This window comes from Ixodes scapularis, unplaced genomic scaffold (assembly GCF_016920785.2).
Source record: "Ixodes scapularis isolate PalLabHiFi unplaced genomic scaffold, ASM1692078v2 PGA_scaffold3__209_contigs__length_174095766, whole genome shotgun sequence".
Classification (NCBI taxonomy): domain Eukaryota; kingdom Metazoa; phylum Arthropoda; class Arachnida; order Ixodida; family Ixodidae; genus Ixodes; species Ixodes scapularis.
In genome coordinates, this window is record NW_024609868.1 from 108,969,562 (window position 1) to 108,995,277 (window position 25,716).

Genomic DNA, 25,716 nt, shown 5'->3' on the forward strand with positions numbered 1-25,716 from the left:
TGGCAGTATGCAATAAAACATTCATAGGTAAGAGTTTAACAAAATCTCTCTATTTATTGAGTAATTTATTTGGGTTAACAAGGCACACCTATAGAAACACATAATTTTTCACAGAAGCGCAAATGTACAAGAAGAGGCGTTAACAACAAAACAAAACAAAGCCGTAGATCATCTGAGAGTTCCGCACGTGCACCACAGAGGTTCATGCATTAAGACGAAGATAGAACAGTTCGCTCAAGCTGCACTTCGCCCCTTTCGCGTCGCCACACGTGCGAAGCGCGGATGCCTTTCCGAGTCGGTACGCAACTCCACTCTGTTTTCTTGATTCTGCGGAAGTCACTCACCTCCTTCTCGGTTAAGTTCATGAGAGTTACGTTTTTGACACGCCTTCCAACCTTGTCCACAGAATCTACTGATGTTCGGACGAGCTGCTCCTCCGGTGAACGGAGGTTGTGCACCGTTGCGTGGTGTTTGAGAAGCCCTCCAACCCCGTCACAAGAGTTTTTACCATGCCCAGAGGCAGAAAATATCCACTTCAATTGGGTATGGCCCACTCGTTCGAACTCATGCAGCTGAAATCTATTTTTAAAATGAGCAGGTGCCCCGTCGGATATGTACGTTAGTGAAGCATAAACTGGGATGTGCTCCTCCAGCCAGTCTTCTATAAGTCTCAGAGCCAGCAGCGCATGGGAAGTGTCATGACATAAGTCCTCACAGACAACGCCGAAGCATTTTGAGCCTTGCGACGTGGATGCCACACACGTGAACACAGAGAGCTGACGCTTGTGCCAGTGGTACTCCTGTATCTCGTGTGGCAAAATTACCGTCCAGTTCTCCGCAAAATCGAAGTGCATGACGATGTGTCTTGAGGTCTGTAAGGGTTCTGTGAAAGACGGCTGGTTTCTCGATCGGCCGGGCGACGGTCGTCTTGTTCGGCGGCGTGTATGATGCTCCCTCCCCGGTCGTTTTGTGTAGTTTTATTTTTCTAACGGGAGACCGCGTGGGCCTTTCTGCCGACGCGGCCCCCCTGGAGAGCGTCTTCCTGTGTCTCCCCCTTCGGGATGACCCCTCGGGAAGAGATGTTGTTTTTTCTTTTGAATCTGGAGGCTTGCGCATTCTACGGGGCTTCTTGGGTTTCAACCTGGGGGTTCCGGAGAGGCGCCGCTATGTCTGCAACGGGATGCACGGACGAAGTTACGGAGCTGTCGGCTGTAGTCCGTTGGCAAAATAACGAATGTGTATCGACGCCCTTGCCAACTATTGGACGGTGGATATCACGTGGCTCCAGCAAAGCTTTGAAATGATTGGTTGATCCTCGCCCGAGAGTGAGGGGGTTAGCGTCTTCAAAAGTCCGTGACGGAGGAGAGAGAAGCCCCTTTCTGGCTTGGACTTGGACTAATTTGGAGGACGGCGAATTCCCTTTGCTTTGTGTATACTGTGTACAATAGCTCGTCACGTCTAAATAAACAGTTTAGACGAAGTCCTCCCGCATCTGTCGCACTCTTCTGATCACCCACCGAACAAGGCTCATCAAACGATTGGCCCCGCAAGACACCGCCGGGCAGTCATCATCTATTCAACCAAGGGACGAACCTTTACTGGCGCAGTCGACAGGATCCTCTGGTCAGGGGCAGGAGGCGCCACAGGGTGCGACAGAAAAGGAATCGGAGGCGGTCACAATTCGAAGGCTCGAACTAGAATTTGAGTTGCGGAAAGCGCAACTTCAGATTGAGTCCGAAGAGCGGATCGCGTTGCGCATGGCACAGCTAGGAAAGGAAAGTGGTCGACCTTCGTCCTCTGGGTCGGAAACAGACGACCAACGGCACGCAGGCTTAGACCCGGTTGCGCAATGCGCAAAAGTTTTGAAAGGGTACAGCCTGCCATGTGATGCGGACGTTCCTCTATGGTTTGATGAGGTGGAAAAATTGTTTACCACGTACCAGGTGCCGGATAGTGGTCGAGTACATTTGATTATGCCGGTGCTAACGGAGCGTGTCCGCTACCTGCTGCGCAGTCTAGGGCAAGGCGATTGTTTAGATTACGAGTCGGTAAAACGGGCGGTGCTGAGCGAACTGAAACTCACGCCAGCTGAGTACCTAGACAGGTTCAACAGTGCAGCCAAAAGAAAAGATGAAACATGGGCTCAGTTCGCCTCCCGTGTCCGAACCTACTTCACGTATTACCTTCAGGTGAGAGGTGCGGACACGCAGGAGACAGTAACGGAGCTCATGGTTGCTGATCGGATTAAGGCGAGCCTGAGTACCGATGGTCTGGAGTATGTTCGCCTTCGCGAGGGAGAAACTTGGTTAAAACCGGTCGAGGTGGCGAGGGTGTTACAGACTTATGAGCAGGCAAAAGGAAAAGGGAGCGCCACAAAACAGGTGTACGTTCCAACAGAACAGTCAGGGACGGGGCACTCGCCAGGGTTCAAAGGTCCCGTGAACTCGGGTCGAGCAGCTGTAAGGTGTCATGTATGTCATGAGCAGGGATACATTGCCAAGCACTGCCCTCGCGCTTCGGGTAGTGAGGTGCCTCAGGGGCTGGCAAATGTTCCTGAACCAAAAGGGCAGACAGACAGAGTGTTAACCGCTCGGGTTGAGGTGAGGCGGTCGATTTCGGAGACGGGCCGCTCGAAGCTACAATTGGTTCAACTGGAGTGCGGCGACGTACACACCGAAGCAGTGCTCGACATGGGTAGCGAAATGACGGTAGTACGGGAGAGCCTGCTACCTCAAGCTTTGAGGGAACCGTCGGGCACAGTGAAGCTAGAGTCCGCTTTTGGCCACGCCATTGATGCCAATCTTGCAACACTTCCAATAAGGTTGAGCTGTCCAGGGGCGGTAGAAAATTCAACTAAAGCCGACTTAGTGTGCGCGCTCACCAATCAGCTGGCGGAAGGGGTGAACTGTTTGCTTGCCTGGGAAGATTGGGAACTGTTGAAAACTAGGAGCGGTAAGGTCCAGGTGCAACAGGGAGGTATAGCGGCCTATCCTTGTGAAGTTGAAGAACAGAACGTAGGAAGAGATGAAGACAGCGAAGCACTGACTTGTGGGGTTGGCTAGGTAGGCCTCGGCCCTTCAGCGTTACAATGTAACAGTCCAGCATGGGAAGGGAACCAGTAACGGAAATACTGACGCGTAGTGTGGGCTCAACAATTTATGTTGGGAGTCGACTGAGTGATCATGCCATGCCGCCTCGGTTAGACGTGAATGTTCCCCTCACCCGTGCCGCAGGGCGCTGTGGGGCTGTGAAGTGAATTGGCGAGTTGAACTTGGGGACCCAAAAGGACGTTTTTCTCGTTGCTGTTGTGAATACGTTCAATGCGAATGTTACGCTGTTTTCCTCTTTGTGTGTGTGTTATTTTTCAGCCTTTGGGATGTCACGCACGCGTTTTGGCCCCTTTCTATGTTTGCACTGGGACATTCTGGTTTGTTAAAGTAGAATCTGTTGTCTTTATGTGTTTTGTTTTATTGTCAGCTTACGATTATGTTTGCACGCTTTGAGTCGGTTCTGAAGAACTTCACGTTAGTGTTATCTAGTTTTATTTCTTTTGCGTGGGTTTAGATTAACTGTTTAGCAGGTCCAAGAAGGACCAGAAACAGTCTTGGGGGGAAGGTGTAAGGGTTCTGTGAAAGACGGCTGGTTTCTCGATCGGCCGGGCGACGGTCGTCTTGTTCGGCGGCGTGTATGATGCTCCCTCCCCGGTCGTTTTGTGTAGTTTTATTTTTCTAACGGGAGACCGCGTGGGCCTTTCTGCCGACGCGGCCCCCCTGGAGAGCGTCTTCCTGTGTCTCCCCCTTCGGGATGACCCCTCGGGAAGAGATGTTGTTTTTTCTTTTGAATCTGGAGGCTTGCGCATTCTACGGGGCTTCTTGGGTTTCAACCTGGGGGTTCCGGAGAGGCGCCGCTATGTCTGCAACGGGATGCACGGACGAAGTTACGCAGCTGTCGGCTGTAGTCCGTTGGCAAAATAACGAATGTGTATCGACGCCCTTGCCAACTATTGGACGGTGGATATCACGTGGCTCCAGCAAAGCTTTGAAATGATTGGTTGATCCTCGCCCGAGAGTGGGGGGGTCAGCGTCTTCAAAAGTCCGTGACGGAGGAGAGAGAAGCCCCTTTCTGGCTTGGACTTGGACTAATTTGGAGGACGGCGAATTCCCTTTGCTTTGTGTATACTGTGTACAATAGCTCGTCACGTCTAAATAAACAGTTTAGACGAAGTCCTCCCGCATCTGTCGCACTCTTCTGATCACCCACCGAACAAGGCTCATCAAACGATTGGCCCCGCAAGACACCGCCGGGCAGTCATCATCTATTCAACCAAGGGACGAACCTTTACTAGGTCACACTAGACTTCTCAATCCGTATGGCGTCCCGTTGTGTCCTACGAATAAAATCGTGCGTGGAAAACCTTGTGGCCCATTTCTGTAGCTCTTTCAAAAAGGCGCTGGAGTCGGCAGTCTTGCTTATCAAATTACCATTCTCCCATGTGAAAAATGTAATTTCCTCTTCAGGCACCATTTCCAATGATTCTAAGGAGAGCCTGTCAGTCGAGGGGCAGTCTTTGCATTCGCCTCTGAAACATTCGGACGAGGGTTCAGGGCAGAGGCACAAAGCGAGAATCTCCTCTTTTGTTATTTTTTCTTCTCGCATGCTGTTCAGGGTGGAAAAGTACAAATCGAAATTCGTACAGCACACACATGCACAGACAGTCTGTTCAGGGTTTAGCTTGACCCACTTTGGCCGCAGCGAGTAAAATTTAGTCAGACCTAATTTTGAGTCCGGGTTTGCTTCCTTAAACAGCCTGTACGTCTCTCGGACAGACCTTGTCATATACCGCTTCACGACCACATGTTCTTCACCATCCTTCAGAAGCTTAACAGCATCTTTTTTGTTTGGGCTCTGCCGAGAACAGTCGAGATCGTCGTCGGTGTAATATTGCGTGGCTGCCCGTATGGTGTCCTCGCTTATGCTTCCACCGTGATAAGGCTCCGGACGCTCCCATACGCCGAACCGTTCACGAAGCTGCTTTGATTTCTTCAGAAGGTACTTCGATGCCTCAGGAATTAGCCGTTCTACCTCCCTAGTGGCTACGCCCTTGGGCACAAGCGTGAGGAGCTGACATCTCTCCTGGTAAGATGCCGCCTTCACAAAGGCCTCTCTGATGTTTGCCCACCACCCGTCGCAGCCGAGGCATGGTTGATCACTGCGAGAACTTGACCCACTTGGCTCCAAGGTATATGCAGTCGCCAACTTTTTTCGTACCTGTCGGCTGTGTGATCCTTCAATCTCCCGCTGTTTTCTTTCAGCATATGCCTGACGGCTTTTCGGGTTTACTGTAGAAGGCATGCGCAAAGGAGTTGTTTCAAGCCCAGCAGCAGAAATCTCTTTGTTAAGACCTTCCACTACTTCGTGCTCTTCGATGCAGCTTGCTGGAGAGCTCGAGCATGGATCACTGACAGATGATGAAAGCTTCTCACCGGTGTACTGGAAGCAGTTCTGGCAGAGCACGTCATGCAACGCAAGAGCCGCGGCTTTCGATGGAGGCAGGATCATCTTCAAGGCGTCTACGTTGAGATCGGTGACATAACGAAAACGTCGGTTGCGGTATACCCTTCGCTTATGTCTCTCGAAGTAGTCCGCGCAACTCTTTCTTTTAAAGCTGAAAACTGCAGCCATGACTGAGTTCCAAATAACGCGTTCATTCCTCGGGAGGTTCCGGCTTTCTGCTTTCGACGCAGTTCCGCAGTTCTCTTATACAAATTCATTGCTGCAAGCCCTCTTCTTATATTTTTTTTATTCTCTTATACTAGATGAGTTTGTCAAATATAGACACTGATTAGCGAATCAACCTAAGGACGCCAGAAATGTCATGGTGCGTGTTATTCGCTTACAAGTAAAAATAAATAATGGATAAGAGAAACAGACAGACCATAGCACCAGGGGCTCAAAGAGGACTACAAACATTAGTTCCGGAGAAAAGCGCTGCAACGAAGACACAAAATGATAAGCCAACCAAACTTTCCATTTTGTTCTGATGCTCTTGCCGACACTGTGGCCATGTTTGTACTGGTGATAACTTGCCACCCTTGAAACAAATAAGTATCCGCAAAAGCTGTATGTATACAGTTACGACTCCATCGAAAGGCGTGATAATGTCTAGTGTTTACTGCATTTGTTTTCTCCTTTTGACAAACTTGACCCAGCCGAGCTACAGAAACTTCGGGCACCAAAGAGTCTCAAGCTTCCGCCCATAAATTTATTGGGAGAAGGACAAGGACTGCTTCACACAGTTCCACTTCGCTGTGATGCATTGCGACAGCCTGTGACGACGCGAGTTCCACTCTAACAAGATTAGTATAGCCCTCTTGCAACGGCGCACGCCGAGGTCAACTAAGAGTCGCATGGTAATCTTCATGATAAGAATCGCAGCCTTTTGCTGGCGCTCGCGAAGAGGTTACTGAACCTATACTTCACCTAACAACTGGACCACCCTTAGCGAAAACTAGGTTACTTTAAGTATACTTTACGGTCTTTTAAGATACTCGTTCTCAAGAAGTATACTAAAATTGTCCTTAAAAGATGCTAGCCAGAAGTAGGCTTGTACTATTAGTGTCCTTTCTTAGTATGCTTGAAGTAAGTACTGTAATAGTATACTTTTAGTAAACTAGCTAAGACCTAAGTAGCTTCTAAGTTCATGCGAAGCGTCTTACTAGTAGCCTGCCCTGGGTATCTTTTAGTGCACTAGAAGAACGTTATGGAAGTAAGCTGGAAGGATCTTGTAAGTATTCGTGCAGTGACTTATCTGTTGCCTCTCTAAGGTTTCTTTTAGTGAACGAAAAGTTTACTATGGAAGTGCGCTGAAAGGATAATCGGAGCATGCACCGAGTATGCTTAGCTGTGCTCACCATGAAATGAGGACAACATTGGGCTTCGTCGCTGTGTCTGTGTCATGAAATGGCGTCAGCAGCTCGCGTTATTTCGAGCGCTGTGGCGTTTCAGTGCTGTACGTGAGCCCCCTGATCAAGTTCTCAGCGTTCCGGTGGCAGGCGTGACCGACTACGTCTGCGATTGCACCGTCCCAGAATGAGTGTAGTGACCATTATACGTTGCGCACACGCTGTGGACGCGTAGCTTCCCGGCGTGGCGATCAAGAAATGAGCCGCCTGGAAACGACAACAATAGTTGCGTTGACGCAGTGGTTACCCCTAACAAGAGCGCAAGAAAAACTGTGAAAGGTACGTTCAGTTGATATCTTCAGGAGTGTGAAAGGTAGCCACGGCAGTCTCAGCGTAGTTGTTGTCGTTTCCAGTTCACTCTGGTTACACGGACGCGGTGAGCAGCCTGCAACAGCGAGTGAGATACGCTATAACCGTTTGATCCACCAGCTTCGGGAGGCTGATATCAGGTCGCAACCCGCAAAAGTCAGGAGCTTGGCGGATGAATCCGAACACCGCGTACAAAGAAAGTGATTGCTTGGTGACAATCAACAAATATGCGAGCATGACCGACTACGTCTGTGATTCCATCGTTTAATCATCAGTGCTACGTGTTATTTGCCCCACCAACATCGACGAGCAATCTTCTGTCGTCGGTAGTTCTCAGTCGGATTATAAAGCAGTGCAGTTTGTGTAGTGGTGCACTGGGTCGCGAAATCGATGCTCCTGAGTTTCGTCGACGCAGAAAAAACAAGCTTCATCGTGTCTGCGTCTGAGAGCTCCGCGTGGTTTCATTGCAGTGTTAAAATTCGAATGATTTGGGGTCTGTTGCTGTCGTGACGCGTTTGAGTTCTTGGTATTTCTATCAGTCGTGAGCGTGGCCGACCACGTTTGCAAATACGTCGCTTTTTAGACTTAAGCTAGGTGGCGCAAGCTACCGCCCGTTACAAAGTGCGTTGCAAGGTGCCGCAGTAGTATCCATACCCATACAATCATCCAGATGGTGCCGGATTGATCAGCCGTCAGTTTTGTTGTCTTTAAATAAACCAGTTTTTTTTTATGAACGTTCGATGATGTTACTTCGAAAACTTTAGCATTCAGAAGTGGGATTACCGCTGAGCCTTCCCGGAACAGTAGTGGCTGCGACAGCCACGTTCACGCCGACGAACGTGAGTCTTCTTCGCGGGCGGTGGTGCGCGTTCATTGTTTCCGCCACCGACGAGAGGCCGTTCAGTGTTCCCGTTGACTCGACGAGAAAGCACAGCCATGGCCGCGGACCGTGAGCTCGTACGGACCCTAGCGTCGCAACCGGGCTTTGCATCGGTGACCGCGATGCCAGACTTGACGGCGTCCATTCCCGCCTTCTCTGACTCGTCGTCGGCAGCGAGCGCCATGAAGTGCGCGGGACTGGGAGGCGCATATCAACACGGTGGCGGCGCAGCGCAGTCCGGGTGGAGCGATGAAATAACGCTCGCTGTTGCTTCATCGAAGGTGGGCGGGACGCCTTGAGTGGCATCCAACGACCGGGAAGCGACTGGAAACTTGGTGGAAATGGTCTGAAGAACTACAGATGGAGTTCCCCGATGATGACGATTCGCACTCTACGAGATGATGCTCCGGCGGACACAGACGGGGTGAGTCCGTCGCTGATTATTTTTTCGGCAAGAGCTTCTTCTGCTCGAAGTGTGACGTCAAGGAAATGAGTTTACAATGGCGCAGCTTATAATTGCGGAACTTCGGAACATGAACCACGCTGTGATCCTGCGGCTTCAACAGCGACGTTCGCAACGTCTTTCGAAATTTTGCAAAAACTTGCTGATTTTTTTTCTTGAAATCACTCGTTGCAGAAGAAGCAGCCCATAAGAAAAAAAAGACACTGTGGAGGACAAGCTTCTCAAAAAGCTTCGCCAGGAGCTGAAAGGTCACAGGGTATGTATAACAACATTTTTGTTAGAAAGTGTTAGCTTTATGGAGAGCACATCAGATTTATATAATGTTGCCATTTTGGTGCTTGGTTAGATATATTTTAATCAATGTCATTATTGCTTTTTCAAGTGTACTTATCAATTATTCATTCGTGCAAACTGCAAGCTGTTCAGAACGCTGAAGTAATTGGAGACTGTAGATATACTGTTTCAGTAACCTTTGCACTGTGAGGGCAGATGACATATGATGTTATTTTCCTCAGCATTAGAAAAAGTTGGTGGGCAACGGGAATGCAACTTTGCGGGTCAGTCAGAGGTCACTTCTGGGAAGCAGTTGCTTAGGACTTCCAATGTTATACTTTGTTGTACAACTCTGATACTCTATCATTACTGCTTATATTTTCTGTTTATAGCTCCGTGCATCTTCTAAGGATCCTGAGGACGTTGCATCACAAGCTCGAGGACCTGTCTTCGCTGTACCTGCCCTGGCCTCTGCTGAAGAGGCCTCTGCTAGGTCCAAGGAGGCCCGGATAAAGGAGGGCGAGACCTGGGCCAACAATGTCGAGACCAGGGCCATTGAGCCTCAGACTGGGGTCGAAGCCAGGGCTAATAAGGTCAAAGCCTGGGCCAACGAGGCCGAAGCCAGGGCAGGGCCACCGAGGCTGAAGCCAGCATGGAGCAGGTTGAGACCAGGACCGACCTGACTGGGGGACGCTGAGGCTAGGGCGGTCGAGGCCAGAGCACAGGAGGTCGAGGTTGTAACGTAGCGTCCTCTGCATCCGGATGTAAGGTGAAACAGTATAACCTATTTGTCCAGGCCTAACTGCTCGATGTCGCAAATTCGCAACCTAAAAGATTTTTCGCTTAGAAGTTCATTTGCACCAAAAATAACTTTAGTGATCGATTACATATACACATTTGCAGGTACGTCCCCTGGGCGCAGATCTTCCTAGCTGGAGAGCGCGTGAGCTGCGCCATAACCTAATTACGATGCCTTGAGAAGACGTTGTAGTCAGATTATGGCGCAGCCCACAGTGTACCTAAGTACCCCCCAGTAAGCAAGATGGCGGCGCCCATAGGCCATACTTACAAAGATGTATACAAAGCAAAAAAATAAAGTTTAAAACATTTTTTTTTATCTACACTTTGCTTTAATTCCCTGCTTTAAATGGTCAACAAGCTTATTCATGTCCCACAATGAGTACTACTGCTGCTACCATTCTTTGTGATTCGGTAAGTTTTTTTAGTTAAACTGAATGCTGATACAGGAGAGACTTTTTCAAAATCAGGGTAGACAATATCTGTGATGGTAAAGCACTGAATCGTGATGCGAGAGCTGACCGTGCTTGGGTTTGGAGTTTGACTGTCTCTATGTTTACACACAGTGTCAATTTTCATGCCTCAATTTGCTGTTCTCCTTACAGGAATAGCTTGTGCATTTCTCTTTAAAGTTGCAGCTGTACATAGGTGAAATGGGGCCACTCATAGTATGATATAGAGTGGCAGCAGCATTCTTACTCGATTTGGGAGCGGTTTGTGAAGCGGCGTGTTGACAGTGAGTGCCCGTTTCGAAAGCAGTGAAATATGCACAAAAATACTGAATGTGCACTAGGAGAGAAATTTTGAAAATAAAAGTGACAGCCACTGAACTGAGCTGACTAAGGTCAGGGAATGAGATTTGAGGGGTATTGGGGTGGCGAAGCAGTCTGAAGGGAGAGCAATATTTCTAGTACAAGTTAAAGGGCTCGGATAATTTCACGAATGGTTTCTTTATGGGGAGTATACACATGTCCAGCATGAGATTTCAGGCTTGGATTTCACAGCTTCATGCTTTCCCACCATTCATATTAAAAGTTTGAAGTCTAGGAGCAAGTTTGGTGCAGTGTTTGCTTTAATCGTGTGCACTTTTAATTTTCCTTAATGTTAAACCAGTTGTCACATGCATGTAGCTTCAAAGCGCCTGTGATTTCAGTGTTGACTGTTGAACCAGTAATTTTCTTATAATTTGATGCTTCCTACCGGCAGGTGTGCCACCCCTTGTTGCGGCTATGGAGACTCGTGGAGTGGCAGGCCCTGTGGTTCAAGAGGATATTGTGTAGAATATGGTATGTAACAATTTTTTTTCTTCACATCGCAGTTAAAGGTGTGAATCTTTTATCTTGTCTTTTTCGTAACCGTAATGGCTCATTCACACGAAATTTTGACGCTGGGAGTCAAAATTTGATCAGATTATTGTGATGCTCGAACCACAATCGCAGACTTTTGACGCTGGGTGTCAGAACTCTGTGGAATATCCTGTGGCAAGCAGATCGATCAAAGACCTTTTTGATCTTTTTTCTTTTTTGCTGGAGAAAACTTTTCAATCAGAACAAAAGACAGGAATTGTATTGCCATATGTCACACCAGGGAATGTCAGCTTATGTGCAGCAAGAAAATGAATTTCGGCGACGCGAGGATGTCTCGTGCAAGGCTCTGTCACATGCCTCCTCAGCTTGCAATGGCCTTGCCGCTTGCCTTCCTTGTCTTGCTCGGCCTTTTCTGTCCTCAGCTACAGTTGGTTTGCGACAGCACACTGCCTTTTGGTGCCAGGGTAGGTAGATGCAGCTTTTAAAAAAGGTCTATTGCATCCGTTGTGATATAGCAGACGTTCACAAATCATTTTAAATCTCGTTTAGCAGACGATACATCAATGTCTTTTTTGTTGTGTTTTCGTCGGTGATTGACACTTCATGGCAGGCGAAACCAACACAATTTAGACGAACTTGAGGTTTTAGCACCGATTTTCCATGTCACCTAAAAGGAGTCAGTGTGAAGCGCGGATTGAACACGAGTGTCATGTCAGCCTTGACTGCCCATTCGGTGAGAACACGAGTCGCACCTGATTGATGATGCTTTACTAATTATTAATCTTAAATCTGTGCTCTGCTCGGTCCCCCTTTTGGTCACAAAAAATCCAGTGCGTTGACTTTCCAAACTCTTCTTTTTCTCGCACTGACAGGCAACATATTTGCAAACAGTCTTTTAGCTCCTTCACTCTCGCCAAGACGAAAATCAGACCCCGTGCTGTGGACAGCTTTCGTTCGGTGCTCGCATATTTCTTGGTTGTCACTGAGCAAGGAGCGTAGGTAACCTACTCAAAATAATGCATGGTGTTTGTCAAAAGTTGACCTCCTAACTTCCTCCGCCGACGCACACTGGCACGGCAGGGTCGTACTAAGGAAACTGATTTCCCAGATACATCATATGGGAACGGCAGGGAGTAGTAAGCCTCAACATTATAACTTACAGTGCGACTAGGACAAAGACAGACAGAGGAGAAAACACAGGACAAGCGCTGAACTAGCAACTCATTCTATTGAAAAGAAAATACATATGATGCTGCTGCTGCTCAGGCAGGCATGCCCCTCCGTGGCCCTGGCGCTTCTTCTTTTACTCAACACGATACCAGCCGAGTTATCCGAGATCCGAAAAGCCGATCTCGCTCTTCATCAAAGTCACTGTGGGCTGGCTCACACACAGAGATCCGTTTTGTGTTATGTAGTATGTCTCCATCATTTCTCGGGGTAGTTTTTGGTTGTGTCGGAACACATCACTGTCGTGTTGTTAAAAAAGGGTTGGCATCCGCAATCCCGGCAATGCATCGCGAGATGTGTGTGAGCGGTTCCTTTCGTAGAACTGTGGTGTTCTTGTAGTCTTGTCTTGAGGCAACGCCCAGTTTGTCCTATGTAGGCACGCCCGCAGGAAAACGGGATCTTATAGACCACACCTTTTATGCAGGCGACAAACTGCATTCCGTGTTTGATGCTGCTGCGGCTGAGATGTAGGATCGTCATTTCTCGCACGTTTGTTGACTGTGGAGCACACAGAGCCGAGATTGTGGCAGGCGGAAAAATCAACATTCACATTGTATCTCGTGGCAACTTTCTTGAGTCCGTGGGAAAGGCGGTGGATGTATGGTATGACTAAAGTTTTCCTTTTCTCTTTCTGCTCGACGTCACATTGCTCGATCTCTGGATCTGTTTTAAGGTATTTCACGATTTTTTAGCAAGTTGAAGTAATGACCGAATTAAGATACCCCAAATCCTTGAGCCGTTGAATTTTGGAAATGAAGCGGGAACTCAATTTGTGGATGCATGTGCTTGTTAAAGCTGTCCTCAGACAGGGAAATACGATGCCTTGTTCGAAGGTTCGAAAACCCCTTTTGAACAACACGACAGTGATGTTCCGACCCAACCAGAAACTACCCCGAGAAATGATGCAGACGTACTACATAACACAAAACGGATCCTTGTGTGTGAGCCAGCCCACAGTGACTGATGAAGAGTCGGATAATTCGGCTGGTATCGTGTTGATTGAAAGAAAAAGCGCCAGGACCACGGAGGGGCATGCCTGGACGAGCAGCAGCATCATCATATGTATTTCCTTTTCAATCGAATCAGTTCCTCGTTAAGCGCTTGACCTGTGTTTTCTCCTCTGTCTCTCTTTGTCCTAGTCGCACTGTAAGTTATAATGATCTCTACCGTAAACTCGCCCAATTGTCCATTCTGGTAAGCCTGAACAGTTCGGTCTTTTTTTGGCGACCAAATTCGGTCGGCAGCAAGACTGCTTTTTAAAAGTGTGAACGAACCATATGTTCTAGCAAAAAATGTGCCTATTAGAGAGGTTCAACTATTAGAACCATAGCTATACTTACTGACCTTATAATGTGAGGCCTAAGTTTCCACATTCCATCAGGATGTGCGAAGAGGTAAGCATTGGAATCTATGGAAGAAGCTTAGCAATGTTGAGGCATAGAAAGGTAGTGGTTCTTTAAACAGCGCTAACCGTATTGTTGGTTTCATTTCTGAATTGTTTTGTGTTGTCTCTGTTTCTGTCGTGTACTTAAATCTCAGTGATTTGCTTTGTTCGTGGTTTGCAAGGTTTCAGCAGACCCGTCCTCTTTTTTAAAAGGTTCTTTTTTTTAATTAGATGCTGTATATGGGGTGTCTGTTCATGCAGGCTTAGGCCATCCCAACAATGTCAGGACTGCTTTCTGCTGATCATTTTCATAACCTAAATATAATTCTGTTAGAACCCAGGGAACAATTTTTGCAACAGATATATCCCTCATTGCCTCTACGCACGCCTTATGAATTCTGGGAGCTGGATGGAAATAGTGTATTAGGTTCACCACTATCTTTCGATGATTTTCCGAGTGATGCTGCCACACTCCACGAATGCGGCCAGCGGAAGTTCTCATTCAGCCACTGTAGGGCGCGCAGCATTCAATCGGTTGAGGTGTTTTCAAAGCTGGGGGATATGGTGGTGCCTCGATTATATGACTTTCAGGAGTCTGCGCGACAACATTGGATAATCCAAAAAACAACAGTTACGGGACAAAGACATGCAGAACTTCCAAACAGCCTTTAAGCTGATAATCTGCTGGAATCTGAAGAAGCTAGAACCTGCATGCAACTATGTAACCTAGAAATTGTGTAATAGAGGTGCCAATAAATTTTTATTATCACATTGGAACTTCAAAAGAAATCAGTGAGTTTCTGCTGACTCGTCCAGTCGTGCATAAACCGGGGACGCATAATTGGGGTTTTTGCTGTATCCACTGTGGGACACATTTCATTCTCGATCGCATAATCTGTAGAAGTTTCTTAAAAATTTCTGGGCGTTGCCTTTAAGGACTAGCATTTTCAAAATAAAAAAAAAAACAATCAGCAAACTGCTTTAATAAACGACGCAGATCAAGCCTGGAATGTGCTCGACAGCGGATGTTTTCTTCAGCTTCGATAATACTTCCGCAGTCGACTGCTGCATGCTGCAAGATTGCCAATTCAGAACTTCCGGAGGCTGCAATCACAGAGTGGAGAAGCGTAATTATAGTTGGAGGCACCTACTACAGTCCATGTGCATCTTCTCTTAAAGGGACACTTGCATGACTGTTAGGGATATAGCTAATAGTAATCATTAACATTGATTCCTATTAGCCTTGGCACACTCGCAACTGTTGTTTATTTGGAAAGACAATTTACTATATAGGCCCCTTCGGCCAGCCTAGTCATCACCACTTCGCGCGAAGCATGTTTGTTTAATAGGGTGATTGATGCCTCACACACTCTTTTCCTTTTTTCTAAATATCATATTCCTCTTGCAGTTCTCTGGTTGTTTTGTCATTGTATCTGGCAACTATCTTAACATCGTGCAACACCAAGGAACAGGGGCGCCTACTGCAGTGAATGGCGAGGTGGCCAGACAGGCTAGCTCACGTGGCAGCCACGTGCTCATGGGCACGTTCATTTATGCATCCACAAATGCATTCTTGTGTTTTATGCTGCAAGGCTCAGACGGCTGCTCTATGCTGTTGATTCTGTGGCAGAGCCGAGCCATCTTATTGGATGCCAAGGACACCACAGGAATGCGGTGGCGCTGACCGACTTCTCTTAATTGTGTGAAACTGAGGGTATGGTATCACAGCTGGTCTTACATTGGACCTCTCACGAGTGGGTTTGTTTATCCAGAAGCAAGCTACCTGCAGATGTGTATAATTCAGGTCGGCAAAAGCTTGTTAAATAAAGTTGAGGCATAAACAAACCTGCTCGTGAGAGGCCCAATGTGAGACCAGATGTGGTACCATACTTACACACACTCAGTGTCACACAATTCAAGGAAGTCGGTCAGCGGTACCGCACTACTGTGATGTCTTCGGCACACAATAGGATGGCTTGGCTCTGCCACAGAATCAACAGGCCCAAGCCCCGCCGTCTTAGCCTTGCAGCATAAAACACAAGGATAAAATTGCTGGGTGTGTTTTGGGCGTTGTGTATCAGATACCAATATTGTGAGGGGCAGTGTATATGGGCCAGATGTGTGAATGACCCTGCCCGTGAGCATGTGGCTGCCACGCGAGCCAGCCTGTCTGGCCACCTCGCCATTCACTGCAGCAGATGCCTCTGTTCCCCGGTATTGCATTATGTTAAGATTCTCGCAAATACAATTACAGAACAAGCAGAGAACTGCATGAAGCATATGAAATTTGGGAAAAACGATAAAAGCGTGTGAGTGAGGCATCAATCGCCCTATTAAACAAAAATGCTTTGCGCCAATGTGATGGTGACTAGCCTGACCAGTGGACTTTCTGTAGTAAATGTTCAAACTAGCCTTATTACCCTCTTTACTATTAGCTAGCAGTCTTCATCAGACACTTCCTTACCACCAGCATGTCACGGCCATTCGAGCACATGTGCTCATCTAAAAGGCATTCATATGGATGTAATGACGGTATTTGGTTCTATTTTTATGTTTCAGATAACCTTTGGAGACATTGCGCTTCCTGAAGCGCAGTTGAAGCATGTCGACACGAAGCAGCCATCCATTTACGTTCAGGAACTCGCGGTCATGGTATTTGGAACTGAGGCCCTGACAAACTGCTGCCTTACGGGGTCGGCAATGGAGGGAAAGCTTCCTAAAAAGGGAGTTAAGGACTTGATAGGTGAGTAAATTGCCGTAAAGAGGAAATGGCAAGGCACTATTGCAATCAAACTTAACAGGAACAAATACCAAGTCTACTCTTGACATATATTGGACTTAAAAATCACACAAAATGGCAAAACACTTTTGAGGGCTCGGCACTCACCCGACGGCCAGCATGGCTAAATTTCCGCAACTACTTCTGCAGGTGATGCCGATACTATTGCAAACGCCATCCAACACGCCATTCACGGTACCCGAGGACAGCATCGGACAACAAGTCATCATCCGCCCCCATTGGCTGGATTTTCATCGTGGGCGCGAAACGTCATCCACCACGCCACTACAAAAGCAAGGACCAGACCCGGCCAACATCAGAGGGCTCGGCACTCACCCGACGGCCAGCATGGCTAAATTTCCGCAACTACTTCTGCAGGTGATGCCGATACTATTGCAAACGCCATCCAACACGCCATTCACGGTACCCGAGGACAGCATCGGACAACAACAAGTCATCATCCGCCCCCATTGGCTGGATTTTCATCGTGGGCGCGAAACGTCATCCACCACGCCACTACAAACGCAAGGACCAGACCCGGCCAACATCAGAGGGCTCGGCACTCACCCGACGGCCAGCATGGCTAAATTTCCGCAACTACTTCTGCAGGTTGGTTTACAATACAAGCAGCACCGCTATAAAAATAGCTACAAATTTGTGGTGATAGTGCCGTGCCCTCAAAAGTGTTTTGCCATTTTGTGTGATTGCTGGCGTCGGTTAATGTTGCTGCTTTCTGGGGACGTTGAATCGAACCCAGGACCATTAACAATAGAACAGAAGTTAGAAAAGATTTTGGAAAATCAGGGCCAGATGAGTAAGGATCTTCAAGAAGTTAAAAGTGGTCAAGCGAATCTTAGGCAAGAAATGCATAATATTCACGGAAAAATTAATAAACTGGAAAATGCAATGTCAAATATTCAGAGCGAAATGGTGAAAGTTGATAGTCTAAAGGAAGTCGTTGCAAACCTAGAACAGACAGTTAGACAGCAAAGTGAAAAGCTAATTGACCTAGAAAATAGAGGAAGGCGAAATAATCTACTTATATTTGGCTTACCCGAAAAACACAACGAAAGCACTGAGGAACTGAAGCGAACCGTAACGAAAGATGTCTTCCTGGAGACTCTCGGCATCACAGTAACTTCGATTGAGCGAATTCACAGACTTGGACGTAAGCGCGAGGAAACGAATAGACCGGTAATCATAAAGTTCTTCGACTACAACGAGATAGAGGAAATATTTAAAAACTGCAGAAAACTAAAAGGAACTAAGCTCAGTATCAGTAGTGACTACGCAAAAGAAACAGTGCAAGTACGAAAACTATTATGGGGAAGCGCGGCATCGAACAGAGCAAAGGGCGATAAGGTATCACTTGTACATGACAAGCTGAAGATTAATGGTGAAACATTTGTGTGGGATCTTAATCTAAACCAGCGACGTCGTGTTCAACCCAGTGGGGCAGCCTACAACTGACGCGATGCAAGGGCGGCTGAAAACGATACACCTGAATTGAGAGTTATTAGCCTAAACGCCCGAAGTGTGGTTAATAAAATTGAAGCTCTAGAAATTTTGTTTCTTGCCCACAGTCCCCATGTGGTAGCTATTACAGAAACATGGCTAAACTCCAATATAGAAAGCGATTGCATTGTTCCCCCCAATTATAAATTAGTTAGGTGTGATAGAACTACCAGAGGCGGGGGTGTGGCTATTTGTTTGAGAAATGACATTGATTACGTGGTGCTTGAATGCGACTGTGATGAAACTGTTTGGTGCCGAATTTCTTATTACGGTCGAACGTTCCTTTTCGGAGTGGTTTATAGAACGCCAAACGCACCAGTAGAATTTTTGGAGGGCTTGAATGAGTTTTTGTTCAAATATGTAAATGATACTACCAAGGTAATCATGACTGGAGATTTTAATTTGCCCCATGTAAATTGGGCTCTTTTGACAGCTGGTGGCACTGATATCCCTAACGGAGAAAAAATAATTGACATAACGTTTAATCACAACCTTACCCAAATAGTCAAGGAATACACTAGAATCACCGACCAGTCTCAGTCAACATTAGACCTTGTCTTTACTACAGAAAACATATCGGATTACGAGATTTCAATTGTAGAAGGAATTTCAGACCATAAAATGATTTTGTTTACGATTCCACTGCCACGACAGGGTCATTGGAGGGTTGCTAGGCCCCTAGTTGTTAAAGACTTTACTCGCGCAGACGATACAAGTATTATAGATTACTTAGAGACATCCTTAGAAACATTAGACCAACTAAGCATTACAAGTACAGTAGATGATCTGTGGAATTTTTTTAAAACTACTACTTCCTTTTGCATTAATTCCTTTGTTCCCAATAAAACTAAAAAGACATATCGCACAAATCCCTGGATAACGCGTGAAATTATACACCTAAAACGTCAAATCAAAAGGCACAGAAAAGGTTTTAAAGAACATATAAATGCTCTAAAAATTAAATTAAAAACATCACTCAAACAAGCCAAAGAGAGATTCTTTTCAGTGACTCTTCACAACTTTATAAAAACTGCCCCTCAGAAATTCTGGCGTTTCTTAAGAGGAAAGAGGGAAATGATCGATCAGATTGTTGAAAACGATGTGGTCATTACTGACAGTGCAGAAATGGCAGATCGGTTTAACGTGTTTTTCCAATCAGTCTTTTCAGCCCACGAGGTACAAAATCTCGATGAGGCCTTTCATTCTGATATTGAAACGAGTACGCCAGAAATAGAGATAAGCCAGTCCGGAATATTTGCTAAGCTATTGTCACTGGATACAAAAAAATCAACAGGCCCGGATAAAATACCGAATGAATTCTTAAAGCGATATGCAGAGTGGCTATCTTTTTATTTAAAAATTATCTTCGACAAATCATTACAAACTGAGTCACTCCCGCAAGATTGGTTATCCGCACGTGTCGTCCCTGTGTTTAAAGGAGGAAGCCGCTTTACGATAGAAAACTACCGGCCTATTTCATTGACCAGCGTTTGCTGTAAAGTGATGGAGCACGTCATTTCAAAATATATATTTACTTTTTTAGAGGAGCGAAAGACGTTATACTCTCATCAGCATGGCTTTCGAAATGGTTTGTCAACCGTAACGCAGCTTGTTGAAACGTTTCATGATTTTTCTTTATCTGTAAATAATAAGGAACAGATCGATGTAATTTGTATAGACTTTTCAAAAGCATTCGACCGCATACCTCACAAAAAATTATTATTCAAATTAAAAAAGATAGGGTTGTGCGATAAAATCGTTAACTGGATAGAAGCATACCTGTCAAATCGGAGTCAAACAGTTGAGATAAATGGAAACATATCACCACCTCTATCTGTAACCTCAGGAGTCCCGCAGGGCTCAGTCTTAGGTCCATTATTGTTTTTGATATATATAAATGATAGAGCTACGCATATTGCAGAACCAGTAAAACTAAAACTTTTTGCAGATGATTGCCTTCTTTACTCTGTCATAAACAATACTAATGATCAATTAGCTCTTAATAGGAACCTGGAAAATCTAAGGCAATGGTGTGAGGACTGGCAAATGCAAATAAATTTTCGTAAGTCGACATATATCCATATAACGAACAAAAAAAGCGTTTTGAAATTTTGTTATAATATAGGCAATGTTAATTTGAGTGTTGTAAACAGTTTTAAGTATCTTGGTGTGGTGATCTCACACGATTTGCAATGGCGCACCCATATAGATAATGTCTACTCCTCTGCCTATCGAAGTTTGTGCTTTCTTAAACGAAAGTTAAAACATGCAACTAGTAATGCCAAAATCACAGCTTATAAGACAATGATCCGTCCTATTTTAGAGTACGCCAGCATTGTATGGAGTCCAAACAAAAAAGTAGACATCAATAGACTAGAAAAAATTCAAAGGCAGGCTGCACGTTTCATTCTTAATAAATACAAACGAACAGACTCTGTGACTGAAATGCTTAGCCAGTGTGGACTTCAATCATTAGAAACTAGACGGAGAATAGCGCGGCTAAAGTTCTTATTTGCGTTGTATAACAATCACTTAAACATTGAACCTGAACTATATTTAAATGAAACACATAAACGATCGCGCAGATTAAATCACAATAAAACAATCCAACCGTATAATAGTAGGATAGACGTTTTTAAATATTCATTCTTTGTGCAAACAATTGAAGACTGGAACCAACTTCCAGATTATGTCATTAATTCTGCAAATATGTCCCAATTCGAGTCTTCTTTAGAAAAGATATTTACCCAGCAATAAATAAGAAGGGCGTTTTTCCTTTTTTTTCTATTTCACTTCTTTTTACAAAGTGTGGCGATATGGTTCACGTTGTCTTCAATTAAAAATTGTATAACAGTCTTCTTCTATTACGTACATATGTATAGAGTTCAAATTTTTGATATGACTGTATATATATTGTTGCCTCTCCTGTAATAACCTTCAAGTGAAGGCTGACAGTATTCTTAAATAAAATAAAAAAATAAAAAAAAAATAATAAAAAATCTTGGACAAAAGCTCACCAGACAGAAGCTCACCGGTCAAAAGCTCACCACGTGAAAATTTGATGTTGGTCTTAACACGAGTGCAGACAACTTAGGTGCATGCGTGCGACACTAAAACACAACAATGAATTAAATCTGATAGGCACATGGTTTGTTGATTAGACTGGAAACAAGTTTATCGATTGGTTAGAAGGAAATGCAGTCCCGTACAGGTTGCCTCCAGCAGTCTTGGTAGATCTCGGTGTACCTGGAGCACCTTGCAAATATTTTCCAGACGGTTGTGGCATACCTTGAGTCAACCCAGATTGATCTTATCAGCTTCAGCTCCACTCATTTTGGTGACCTAAAGTTTTGTCCCAAATCGTTGCTTCTGTGCCTGTTATGGCTTACCTGTCGACACCGTTGCATGAGATGGGGTACCACTTCTTCTAAAAATAGTGCAATGTCCATTGCGTCCGCACTTTGGCCCAGCTCGTGATTCACCGGGTAGCCAAAAAAAAGGGGGTGAGCTATTGTGTGGGTCTACGAAAAAAACGGGTGAGCTTCTGTCCGGTGAGCTTTTGTCTGGTCACCATTGGACTTGTGTCTCGGTACTCATGGATGGTTGTTTCTTTTTGGCTTATGTTAGGGGAGGTATTTGTCTTTTCGTGTCATTACGTCTTGCGCTACACCTCTGGTTTGCAATAATGTGCCCCAGTTCTAGCATACTTTAATTTTTGCCTAGATTATAATTCACTCTGATGTTCCTTCTGCTTAATTTTGATCGTCGATTTATATCAGCGATTAAACTTAACGAAACTTCAGTATTGTTTACTTTTGTGTACAATTTTCTGAAGATAGCTGACTGTTTACCCCAGCTTTAGGCTGCTGAATCTTTCAAAAACTTTCAGCTTGTTCAGTTGTTTCTAAAGTAATTGTTTGGTACAGTATGGCCTGAGTTGGTTTTATATCAGTAAACCCTTAATTATAATATAAAATAGATGTCAGAATCAAAATTAAAAAAATGTGGTCATCTGTGTGTTTAAAATTATTGTCTAGCTACGCTATCTCCGACTTTCTAGCCAAATATCCTGAGGCACTGGTTCTCGAACAGGGTTCCTAGTACAGTATACTGAGGGTTCTTTCAGCACCTGAACTTCCTCAATCGTTCCTACACCATTGTCATACACTCAATTGCAACAATGCCAAGAGTGGAAGGGGCTCCTCGGCTAACAATAACAATAGTAAATTTTCGTTCGCTGATGTCAGGAAGTTTGAGAGTCCCTGTCACAAAGAATGTTATGTTTGCAGGATTTTAAAGGGGTTATGAAATAGTCTTCAGACTTCGGCCAAGTAAGTGTGGCAGTATCTCACCATCGCATGTGCAGTGAAGATCAGAAAACAATTTTTTCCAAGGTGCACTAGTTTTATTAAAAAAATTAAATAGACTTAAGCTTGGGGGGCCCCTCAACCTTTAGAGTCCTTTCCAGGTCACGTGCGTGTGACATGAATTGGGGGCCAAATGAGTGAATGACAACTTTTATAAAAACCTTAGCTTCCAATTGGGCAGATACCTGCTCAACTCGCAAACTCGACTACTATTGGCGCCAAGCCAGTAGTTTCTGTGGCCACCATAAGCTGCATGATGAAAAATGGACCCTTTTTTCCTTTCTGATTACGCAGTGCACTCGCGACATTTTGAGGGATCACGGTGTGTTTTTTTGTACTTGTGATAAGGTAAAAGAAATAAAAGTAACGAGCTCCAGACTGTTTCCACAGTAAACTTGTTTCATGATCCCTTTAATGCATTGCAAATTGACTAAATGCCTTGTTTTACATTATTTCACAGCAGCAATATTTCACAGTTGCCAATGAACATAGTCATTGGTCCCCGTGCTCAATATATTTAGATGATTAACTTTTTGTTGTTGGTTCCTTTTTGTGAAATTTTCTGAAATTATGTGGACCTGAAGTATAATTTTATGTAGTATTAAGTAAATATGGAGTCTCAAGGCAAGTTCCTTAATTGTCTATTGTCTCCTCTTTTCAGCTTTTGTTACTGCCAATTCCCTGGAGAAACTCGGAAGTCCGTGAAAGAATACCTGTAAAGGAAGTGCAGCAATGCTTCCTACACTCGAAACAAAGCCTCCACCACACAGGAGAAAACTGCAGAATGAAAAAAAAAATTAGCTTTCATTTTCATTCATTTTGCGCATTTCCTTTTTTTTCTCTTAAAACTGATTAGCGATTAATTTAGATTTTATTTAACAAGTGCATTAACTTTTTTCATTCATTTTACTTCAGTCATGTAGGTGATGTTACTTCAGTCATGGTAGATGATAAATATTGTAGGTTTTATATTAACAGGTGCAATACTATTTTTGCTAGTTTTTCTTCAGCATGATAGTTAGTAATTATTTTTTTCTTCTAATAAGAGCTTGTTTATAAAGCTTTAAGTGCATCTGTGATATTTGTAAGCCACTAAAAGTATTACGTTTTTTGTTCCATCGTAAGTGTTTGTTGTAGGCAACATGTGTTCATTCTATGGAAAAAAATATTTGTTTAATAAAAAGTTCTTACTTTAATTTGTCATCACTTTGAACTCGTCTACATTAAAGCCTGTAACATAATGCATTTCAGTTTCGATAAGTGCAAACCACTGCAATTGCTAAATCAATATAATTTTCTACTTTTCTTATCTGGAATTGGTCAGGAATAAATTGGTGAAATGCTTTAAAAGTTCTATTAAGCGTACCCCCGATTATATTTGGAAGCCTGCTTCCAAGTTTAATCCGGGGTACAATTTATAGTACTAAAGGCCTGCATAAAAGCATACTAAAATTCTGCTCAGAAGTGTACTAGAAGAAGTATCCTAAAAGGATGGCGAAATGTTACTTCTGAAGTGCGTAAGAAGTGTACTAAAATGCCTCTTACAGGCATGCTTAGAAGTATCCTAAAAGGATAGCGAAATGTTACTTTCGAAGTGCGTAAGAAGTATACTAAAATGCCTCTTACAGGTATGCTTAGAAGTATACTAAAAGTATGGCGAAATGCTACTTTTGAAGTGCGTCAGAAGTATACTAAAAACCGGCCAATTTAGAGCATCAAGCATACACCTGGAAGTGCAAATAAAGTATACTCTAAGAACCCCGGTTTTTTGCTAAGGGCAGTTGCAACTGATGTAACGAGCATGGCTCTTTCTTTTGATGTAAAAACAAACCTAAAGAAAAGCGCCAGAAAACGTGCATACCCAGCTGGTAAGCAACACACGGGAAATCAATTAAAAAGTTTGAAAGAGAAAAAAAAATTTGCCTAGGCCACTTGCCTTCTGTCATTTTTTGTGACATTTCTTTTTTTGTAAAAAGTATATTACTAGGAATGCAACGAGGTAAAGTGGTTGTCAGTGAAATCTGATATTGCTGAGCCAATTATCAATGTTGCGGTGAAGCCCGCATACCGGAGCCGGAGGTTGGTATTACGCGATAAAAATGACTTATTCAACTGGTTGTCCTAAAACTACAACAAAAAAAGGTCAAGCAATATTTATACCCGGTTATTAAGCAGAATCTGGGCAATAAATTAAAAAAGTATGAACGAAATAAAAAATGGCTTTTTTGAAAAAATTGACTTCAACATTTGCATATTTTTCATTTTTGTCTATATTTGTGGCAGAATAACAACAACACGGTAAACACAATAACCAGAAAATACATGTCAATCGATAGCTTACATTGATAGCTACGCACAGATATCTGTCTCACGTCATTGCGCCCTACCGTTCGTTTTATATAGCTGTCCGAAGTTGCGTCACACTTGCTCTAGGTTGCATGTTTGAGATTTTTTAGAAAATTAATTTAAAATAACAGAAGACAGAAATTTGCCTCTAAAAATAGCCAAGTTTGCGTAAATATTGCGTAATAAATATAATAATTCTGCAAGAATTCGATATTTTGTAAATGGCGGCTAAAGTCGAGATAAAATCAAATTGGGAATTTGACGTGTTCTACCCTGCAGCGCCTCAGAATTTTTTTCTCTCAAACTATAAAATTCTAATTTTTTTCAAAGGCAGTTTCTTCCATCACAAGGATTCGGGTATCATATATATTTTTTACGATTAAATCTAAACACCCCCCCCCCCGACAAGTTTGGTCGAATTCAAATGAAATCACCCAGTTATTTAGGGACTCTATTAGTACCGTTAATTGGGACTCTGTTTATGCCAATAATTCACCTGATGCAGCATATGAAGCATTTTTGGAAACTTTCAAAGACATTTATAACAAATGCTTTCCTTATAAGTACATAAAGCCTAGCAAAAGAGCAAAAAAAAACATGGGTTTCCCATGATTTATTAAAAAAAATTCGTGTAAAAAATAGCTGATATCATAAATTTATAAATTCTAAAGACAATCATGATTTAGTGGAATTTAAGAAATATAGAAATAAACTGAATACGTTGATGAAAAAAGCCAAGCAAGAATATTATTGCAATCTATTTGGTAACATTAGGAAAAATGAGCCAGATAAACTTTGGAAAAATATTAACCGGGTATTAAAGCCTGTGGTCGGTTTGCCTTGCTGCATACCCGACCCGGAGGAATAACACGGAGCCAACGGTTTCAACAACAAGAAACTACATTTAATGGGACATGGACGAGACGATTAACATGGTTACCAGCGGCGCCTGAGTCCAGGCAGCGACTCCCCGTGCGCCGCCTCTGATCTGCCTTATCAAGGCGGCGCATCCGATGTGCGCGTGGCTGGCGTGACGTCGCCGCCACGCGGGAAAAGTTCGGCTTGAGCCTCGCAGTCGGGCAACTTGGCTTGGGAGCCGCCAGGGT

The 25,716-nt window shown here is 44.4% G+C and overlaps 2 protein-coding genes across 2 annotated transcripts; both read left to right on the forward strand.

Annotated features, from left to right (window-relative positions):
• The first annotated feature begins 858 nt into the window (after positions 1 to 858).
• On the forward strand, positions 859 to 3,062 carry LOC121837246. The gene is made up of 2 exons (XM_042292831.1): positions 859 to 870; positions 1,608 to 3,062. Exons 1-2 carry the CDS (start codon positions 859 to 861, stop codon positions 3,060 to 3,062), a joined length of 1,467 nt encoding a protein of 488 aa, XP_042148765.1.
• Positions 3,063 to 17,177: 14,115 nt separating this feature from the next.
• Positions 17,178 to 17,852, forward strand: LOC121837131. The gene has a single exon (XM_042292627.1). The coding sequence runs from the start codon at positions 17,193 to 17,195 to the stop codon at positions 17,850 to 17,852; it is 660 nt and encodes a 219-aa protein (XP_042148561.1). The 5' UTR covers positions 17,178 to 17,192.
• Positions 17,853 to 25,716: the final 7,864 nt, after the last annotated feature.

Excerpts from the sequence above, each read along its gene's own strand:
- LOC121837131 (XM_042292627.1), top strand. The coding sequence starts at position 17,193 with ATGAGTAAGGATCTTCAAGAAGTTAAAAGTGGTCAAGCGAATCTTAGG.